Source organism: Protopterus annectens, chromosome 2.part0 (assembly GCF_019279795.1).
Source record: "Protopterus annectens isolate FY-2018-M chromosome 2.part0, PAN1.0, whole genome shotgun sequence".
In the NCBI taxonomy this organism is placed as follows: domain Eukaryota; kingdom Metazoa; phylum Chordata; order Ceratodontiformes; family Protopteridae; genus Protopterus; species Protopterus annectens.
In genome coordinates, this window is record NC_056728.1 from 1,175,559,976 (window position 1) to 1,175,569,320 (window position 9,345).

At 39.3% G+C, this 9,345-nt stretch overlaps 1 protein-coding gene across 1 annotated transcript; it reads right to left on the minus strand.

Annotated features, from left to right (window-relative positions):
• Positions 1–738: 738 nt before the first annotated feature.
• ATOH1 (atonal bHLH transcription factor 1) lies at positions 739–2,447 on the minus strand. The gene has a single exon (XM_044060389.1). The coding sequence runs from the start codon at positions 2,445–2,447 to the stop codon at positions 1,521–1,523; it is 927 nt and encodes a 308-aa protein (XP_043916324.1). The 3' UTR covers positions 739–1,520.
• Between the last annotated feature and the right edge of the window lie 6,898 nt (positions 2,448–9,345).

Below are 9,345 nucleotides of genomic sequence, written 5' to 3' on the forward strand. Positions count from 1 at the left end.
GTGCTGTGGGATCTTTTACATCCACCTGAGCTACCACCAATTGTGGCAGATGGGACCTCAGTTTAAAGTCTCATCCTAAAGACGACATAAGTGGAGAGGCATACAATCAAAGCAGTACAACCACAGTTGTGGAGAGAGGAAAGCAATTAATCCATACTTTATTTAATGCGGGTTCACTCCACGTACTCCCCCCCCAAAAAAAACACACACAGGTGGACAAATATGGCAGTGCTCGTGCACAGCAATTACAACGATCTGCGGCGTTAATAACTGCATTAAAAGCCGGGAAAAAGAATGAATCGACTTTGCTGAAACGTTAACATTAGAAGACAAGAAACTGACTAGAACATTGATCGCTAATGCTTATTTGATAATCGGCGTTATTGTCTGGTCGCACATGCAGTGGGAAATATTAATAAGGCGGTCTGTGAGACGACATATAGCAACAGCAGACTGGAATATCTTCTACAAATATTAGAGGAAGAAGGTGGCACTAACACATAATATTGTGCAAAATAATGACAGCAAAGAGAGGAACTATTATTTTAAAACAAACTTTGTCGTTCGTTCACTTTAAAATATACTTTAAGAATACTTCTGGGTTATACTCTTTCAAGTTTTGTTCAAAGTACGTTGACCATGTTTCAGAAATCTTTAATGTTCACCCCCTCCACCCCCCCCCCAAAAAAAAAAAACACCAACGCAGGCAACATATTGTTAAATATTTATTAAGCCAGTTCTGCAGCTCCCAGCGCACCAAAAATGCATGACAAGTTTTAAAATTAATACAAATGCAGCTTATACAAAAGTTTTGTAAAAAAGCGGAATTACACTCGAAATAATAAATTAATACTCTAACATATCCAAAAAACTGAAAACTGTGCTTTACCAACAAAATGGTGCTTAAAACATACAAACATTTCAATGACTGAACTACATTAAATAACTCTTCGCACAAATTGGCAGTTGTCTGCAGTCATTATTTACCTCTTTTTCGCTGCTCCATTGCAAAAGCCTTACAGTTAAAGTCAATGGCTTTTTATAAAGTGCATACGCAGTGTACAACGCAAGCGGGCTGTATAAAATTTATAATAGCACTGTATTTTATTATTTACATCTAGTGGATTATGCACAATTATATTTTTTCTCTCTCCCTCAACATGTACTGGTAATTACTTTGGAAGACAAAATGTTGCTCAGGGTTATCTCCCTGGTATAATAGCAAAATGAAAACACACATTGGCAGAGTCCACGGTAAGGAATATACAGTTTGGTTGTGTTGCATCACCCCCCCCCCCCTCGTGGTCAAAAGTCACTTATAAATGTATTTCGTTATAGTTCCCATTCTCTTTTTAGGTCAGTGACCACTCGAAGAAAACTTCAGGCGTCGAATAAATAGCAGTGAATGGAAAACTCTGGAGCGCACAGACAGTATCTGTGCAGTCTTATTGCTACAGATGCATACAGTCAAAAATAGTTATATATCGTTCATCACAAAATGTATGACTGCATCTGCTGTGTCAGTAGTTTGGGTGGCGAGTCTGCAAGCGGGTACCCACGTCGCACAACTCGTCCTCTTCGCTCTGAAGTTCAACTCCAGCCTCATCTGAGTCACTGTAATGAGAGCGGGGCGAAAACTCTCCATCACTTCGGTGGGAGCGATTGCACGGCGATGTGTCGCTGTCCTCTGGCACCATGGTGGGACTTGCTCCTTTGGGACCCTCAGTAAATGGTCCTTCATCGTATACAAACGGCTCCGGTGAAGAAATTTGCAACGAATAAGGCTGCTGGATACGTCTGCAGCTTGTACCCGCCACCTCATATACGGTTCGCCCAGCTTCTGCTTTGGATGCCTGGCGCTGCTGCTGTTCTCCTTCGGGACCCTGCAGCAGATCTGAAAGTGCACTGATGTAGATCTGCGCCATCTGTAAAGTTTCGTATTTAGAAAGTTTCTTATCGTTGTTAAATGATGGTATGACATTCCGAAGCTGGTCAAAGGCGTGGTTCAGGCCATGCATTCTCCTCCTCTCTCTAGCATTGGCAGCAAGCCGTCTCTGTTTCTGCACCCCGTTTACCTGTTTGCTTGGTGGGGCTCTTTGCCTGCAGTCAAGCTCGTCAACCCCTACACCTTTCAGTTTGCACAGCTCCCTCACTTTTGCGGAGGGACTCTTAGTTCTTCTTAGCAAACTACCATTACTGGAATCCACGACCTGCTGTAAGTTGTGTGTTGCTATTGAGACAGGCGAATGCAGCAGGTAATCGGCGTGTGCCGCGCAGGTGCCTTGCAAGGTGGGACTGGGAGCAAGCCAGGCGCGTGGATCAGTGGTGTCCAGGAGCGCCAGAGCCTGCTGGTAAACGTGTTGCTCTCCGACTGCCATCCCTGACTGCACTTGTTCCGTCAGTTCTTTGACTTCAGCCCAATCTTCTGTATGAATACTGGTAGACATTGGGGTATAGGTTCGACTACCGTTACAGGCTTGACTTGCTACTGACTAATTAAGTGTCTTCACACCAGTTGAAATAACTCAGCTGAAGGTTTGTTATTGTTCTAAATCTAGTCGCGTGTAAGAAAGCATCTCCGGTTGCTGATTACACCGCGCACCTTTAAAAAGCGGCACGCGCCAGTGTCCCCCCTCCTCGCGTCAGTCGCGTGGCGGGTAACCAATGGGGGCTTGCGGGCAGGCGCGTGCAGGTAACCAATGAGAAGAACAACATGAATCCTTCAATGGGAAGTAAAGGAACTGATCGTTTTACTTAGTGTGTTAATCCGAAATTTATTTGTGATCTGACTCTCACTTGGCACTTAAACGCTAGTATGAGAAACTGTGGCCAGACCAAGTAACTGGTGATTTGTTTATGTGCCTTTGTTGTTGTATGTTGGCTGGCCTTCTTGTACTTGAGTGCTACTTTTACCCGAGTGCTGCAGTGCAAGAATGTTTTGGGTACAGAGGTGTTTTTACTTTGCAAGTTGTGACAATTCTGTGCAGCTCTTGCGTGCTGTATTCACATTTCTGAAGAGTCTTCCCCACTGAGATTGAAAGGTTATTACTAGGTATGCGGTTTACGAGACCATTAAGGCTTAGCTCAAGTTCCCCAGAGAACTAGGGTCACCACCTGTCCCACTTTGCGAGGGACAGTCCCTCTTTGCACAACTGTGTCCTGCAAAAAACATTAAAAAATGGCAAATGTCCTGATATTTTAGGACAGAATGATTTCCTATATTTTATGTAATAGCTGCATGAAACAGTTATTCTGTATCTGAAACACCTAAATGTAAGAAGCAGAATAAGCAACTAAAATGATACAAGAAAAAGCTTTTATTTAGGAAAAAAATGATGGTCTGTCCTTTGTACTGGCCATGGGTATGTTCCGCCCTGCAAAATCTGACATCTGTACCAAAAATGTCCCACTTTGGGCATTTGAAAAGGTGGCAACCCACCCTACAGAGAACACGCAGGTTAAGTGAATTGCTCAAGGTCAAGCAATAGACAAATCGAAGCTGAAGGAATCAAATCCTGGTCACAGGAAGCAACACCTTTGCATCTCATAGACTAAATTCGCCGGGCTGTCAGACTTTCTCGCCTTCATGAGCATTACACTGTTACGTCTTGAGTTGTTATGCGGGCGATTAACCCCCATACCAATGTTGTGGCTGTTGTTATTATTATTATTATTATCAATAGTAGTAGTATCATCATAATTATATCCCTATCTCTAAGTTTCTCGTATTTGTGCATTTGCTATAGGGCTTCTCTATACCATGGTCATGGTTTCATTAACGTGTACAGATCCACCCGCAGTTTTCCTTTACGAAGGGAAAACGTGTGCAAAACTTGGAAAAAGTGGATTAAACAAATCTCTGATATTTCGAACAGACACGGATGCATTTTAAACAACATTGTCCAATAACCTAGATTAAGATGTCGTTTATATATTTGGATATGGTGAACTTTATTCTTAAACTATGCAGAAGTAGACTGAAGTCTCGTACTTCTTAGCTGTGGCGCATGTAGCCTAGGGCCTGATAATAATAATAATAATATTAATAATACTAATACTAATAATAATACGTTGCGCGTTTGGAACCACTGCATTTTAGCATGGGCCTAGCCGTGAAACCCAAGGCCGTACTGAATGAGCATCTATCATACCTCTCAGCTGTACAGATTTTCACAGAATGTCTAGATTTTTGCCTCATGTTTAAGGTCTTTTCTTCATAAAATATGTGTTTTTCTGGCAAATCACAGAAGATTCAAGTCAGTAAATAATGAATAATGTCAGCCATTTGAATTTCAGACTTCGTGTTCTTCAAAAAATACATTACAATGCAACACATTTTATTCTAGCAAATATCCAAGTTTATTGGAGTAATATTTAAAATCTGTCCTCATTTTTGGGCCTTTGCCCCCATTATTTTTGGACTTCGCTAGATTTCTTGCTATGAGAGGAATGCTCCGGTCGTTCAATTATATGAAAGATGTTGCCGGGGGCAGCTGCTTGGACTTGAACGTTTAAAACAGCGTAAAAACGCTCACAATCTTTGCCTGCACTTCTTGGACCACCTGTGCAAAGAGACTTGGTTTACTGAAGTTGTTAACTCTTTTAAATTGTAATGTCTGTAAAAACGCTTATCAAGTTGTGGAATTATAAAAATACACGTTTTACTTAGATTTCTGAATTGGCTATCCTTCTGTGAGCTGCGAAACGATCTGCTTTCCTTGTTTTTTATATATGTTAAAGGTATAGCTTTCGCTGTTGACAATATCCAGTTAGAGCACACAGTATTTCTTACCTGAAGTCAGATCTGCTAGGCTCATTCTGTTTTCACATAATCATCTAAAGGCAAATAGCGAAATGCTGACCAAGCTATCAGAACCCACAATTAAAATATAAAACTAAATGTGGCATTGTGCAAAAAAGTTAGTTTCTTTACATAAGATTGGCAATATGTTATTTGAATTGTAAGCCACTTGGTATTTTAGTTTCAGCTATCACTTGCTTACATGTTTATTTATTTTATTAATGTTTCAGGTGCACTTTAATGCAGTGGCTTCACATGTCTCTTATTTCTTAATCCATCTCCGAGCCTTGCTGTAATAAACAATTTCGTTTATTTGACATTTGTTTTTCATAAAACCAAACGTGGTTTCGTTACGGTGAAGTGTGTGATGCGCAGTTTAATAACTTAGAAATGGGAATAAAGTCTTAGCAACAACCGCTGATTGGGCAGAACAGCATCTGCCTTGCTAGTAATTTATAGTGGTGTCCTGCACACACTTTTTATTGTACAATCCGAGAGTCAGAAAACAAAGTGCACTGGCTTGTGAAGTGTATTGCTTCTCAGTTGCAGGCTTTAGGGTTGGGGTCATAGAGCCGTTACTGTACAGGGCATTGTTTGAGGGAGATCTAGGTGGTTATGATGTTTCCGATTCCCGGAGCTCCATCTCCATCCAGCAGGGCGTGCCCTGCAAACATCAAAAGGAGAGCCTAGTACAAAAGAAACTCAAGTAGGCTGCAACATAAAAAGGAGAGATGAGCTACTGGTGAATACTAAATGAGTTCAGTAAACCACAGGAGCTCTTAGTTTCTTGTATTTATCTTATTCAGAAAGGAGCAGCAGTGATATGAATCCTGATGTGGTTTTATGCAGAGCCCTTCCAATTTCTGAATGTAACTCTGGACAGGACCCCACCCCCACCCCTTTGGTTACCGGATACCTGTAATATTGCATTTGGACAAGTTTCTGCTTTTGTAGTTACAGCCTGATATTGTTGTCCACATCGGTCTGGTATTAAAATGCACACACCCTTCCAAATGCCGCCATTCTAACTACTAACTCCTATAATCATTTTAAGTTTCTTTTTTTATCTTGGAGCAGAAGTGTAGTCATGTATGCAGCTTGTTACTTAAAGTAGTTAAAGATGTTGTAAACTGTCGAGATTAAAAAAAAAAGTTTCGAATATTCAGTATGCCAGGCTACACAACCGATTTCACTCCCATATTTTTGTTTTTCTTCCTTTTCTGGACAAATCAACACCTTTGATTAAAACGCTTTTATGTAAGTGTGTGTTTGAGTTTTAGAATTTGATTTATGCAATAATTCGTTGAGTCACGTATAGATAAATCACAACGATCGATAATTTATTTACACAGTCACTCCCAAAAGTTGGTATTTAGTCTGGCAAACAGCTTGTAAATGAAATAATAACACCTACCCTAAAATACAACTGACTTCTCTGTTAAGTTTATCCGGGGCTTCGCAATGAAAAACTATACCAACCACTATGTTTCTCAACTAAACTTGAACTTAGTGTGCACTTACACTTTAACGTAGTCTTTCAGAAAACAACGCATTCTTGGGCTGTTGCCGGGGCAACAACGTGCATGCTATATAAACACGATTGTAATAACTTTGTCCAGTAAAGGATTTATCTTTAAGGCTTTAACACGTGAAAATTTCAAATGGATGTGGTGTAGTAAATCCATTTTGAATTCGTAGTAGTCGCAATGACTAGTTGGCAAAGTCTAATTACTTTGTTAGTTTTCCTACGTCCAGCGCCGAAATCCTTATTTTTTATCCCCACCAATCAAAAACATCGATCTGTGACAGCTTAAAGAAGATGACTTGAAAAAATAATTACTGTTGAGTACGTCGGGTAATACAACTCTTATTTTGCCTCTGTGGCAATGTGGCAGCTGCCTTGTGGATAGCGGATTTGCATGTTTATGTAGTATTCTTTGCCCAGCGGACTTTACTCCTGGATGTGTTGAACTGTCTGGTATAGTTGCCTAAAATCCATTCACAACATATTTTTATATTTTTGTCGTCAGCTATTTAATACATAACACACTGAAGTTATGGAATATAGCACTTTTTCAGTGTAGTAATTTGTTTTTTCTCGTTCTCTATCTGAAATAGTTCCTGTGAATCAGGTATGAGTCATGTCAATGAGTCTGAATGAATAGTTGAATGTGTATGTATTTGAAGAGGTCTGTGTCAAATATATAATATTGTATTTAGCAGCTGTATTAACACATTACATTTGATAGTGCCGTAACAAGGTTTCAGACTGCACAGTGTACAACTCAATAGGTAGCCTAAACAAGTACAGCGCCCACGATACTATTAACAACTGCAAAACAATGTTCCAATTAATAGCCCCATAACAATATCCAATACTCTCAAAACTAATACTAACAAATTAACAATAACTGGTCCACCTTAGAAGCAGGGATCATTCAAAACAAACCCTTTGTCCTAGCATTTTGTGAAACATGGCTTTAAACTCACTGTGTCATGCTATATTAAACAACATTGTTACATATTCTTGTAGAACTAAACTGGCATGCACACAGAAGGAGCAGGGTTCTTGTTATTAGAAAAAAATCCACATTTTAGACTACTTCAGTAAGGAGAAATACTACCAAACTGGTTACAGAGCTCACCTGTTTATTTACTAAATTCACCATAAGCAAAACTCTAAAATTCTGTATAGATCTCCTTTATATCCAACCAAGCATTAATATATCAGACTGAATATAATCTAAATACATTTCACAATGTAGCTAATGATAAAAATAACATAACATACTTACTCTATGAGACCTAAATGTCAACTGGCTAGGAAAGGCAAAATCCAAACTAAATAAATATTTTCTTACAATAACCTAGGATAGATAATTTCTCAACCCACAAGAACATGCTTGAGACAACAATGAACGTCTAATAAATCCACTCTGGTTAACATAGTTATGATAAACTTTCCTGAAAAAGCACTGGTCTGAAGGTCTTACCTTATAACTTTAACAACCACTCCTCTATCCTGTTCCCCAATCCTTTAAAGTTCTAAAATCTCTGCAATTTCTGAAACATGTTCTCTCCTTAAAATTGAGTTAAACAGCTTTCACATAAAACAGGAAACCATTAACTGAAAACTTGTGTAATTACACAATAACTCCACAACTGCACTATACACATTTTATAATCTATTTGAATCTGTCTAAGATATATTATTTTTTCTTCTGCTGCAGAGACTATAAGGTTCTTTCTGTCCTTGAATTACTAAAGAAATCAGTTAGAAATTTAACCAAAAAGACCAGTCATGGAAAGTCTGGAAACCTGGTTCCTTAAACAAAAAGATTGAATGAATGTATATGAATGACTGCATAAGGAAGTAGGCAAATACTTGCACCCATGCTCTAACTCCTAAAGATGAAGCTTTCAGTGTGTGTGTGTGTGTGTGTGTGTGTGTGTGTGTTTATATATATATATATATATATATATATATATATATATATATATATATATATATAAAACAAATGTCTTTCGGCTTTTCCTGGTTAGGGGCCGCCACAGCGGAACTTCGGTCCGCTAATGATTGGCAGTGGATTTTTACAGTGCCGAGGTCGTCACTCGCCCGCGGGAGGACATGCAGACTCCATACAGAAGGCGGTCCAGCCGAGAATCAAACTAGAGAACCTCTTGCTGTGAGGCAACAATGCTATACTTTCAGTATATCTGACAGTTTCAGCATTAGAACAAAACCCTACTTATCGTCATGCAAGCATATCTCAAAACAGGACAGGAACAATGCTCCTACCTTTGTCATTTCCAGCACTTGACAACTGAGGCTTTTGATCAAAACACACACACACACACACACACACACACACACACACACATATATATAGGTTCACTTTAGAAGATCGAATGCCCATAACACTGAAATTCAAAACATTGAGACCAAAATTTTGAAAATTCATTACACTGGAAACTCAAAACATTCAATCCCATAACATTGAAAAACATAGGAAAGCAGCATGGATTATATTCCAGCACAACTACATACAGAAAACAAATACAAAAAACAAACCATATTACACTTCTTCAAATATAAGCGGGGGGGGGGGCTTGCACCCCCCACACCCCCTGCTACTTAAATATATCAACTCTGAGATAGCACTACACTACACTAAGATGTGTTATGTTGTAGTATAGCAAGTAAAAAGGGAACATGACTGAAGTTACCTATGAAACGTTGGTAAGTATCGGACAGATATATAGTAATGTGTAATGCTTTGACAGTGAAGTAGTGTTTCCAAGAGAAGATTGAGGATAGTTTTTTTTTGCAATTTAAATAAGCAGTCATGAAGCACAGAATGGTATGTTTGCTGTTTTGTTCTGTGTAGTGCAATCTTGGAGTTAATATATTTAAGTAGTAGGGGGTGTGGGGGGTGCAGCCCCCCACATTGGGGGTACAGGGGAGCTTGCCCTCCTGCTTATATTTGGAGAAGTGTGATATGGTTTTTTTTTTATTTGTTTCTGTATGTAGTTGTGCTGGCATA

Coding starts and splice junctions, on each gene's coding strand:
- ATOH1 (XM_044060389.1), bottom strand. CDS start 2,447: ATGTCTACCAGTATTCATACAGAAGATTGGGCTGAAGTCAAAGAACTG.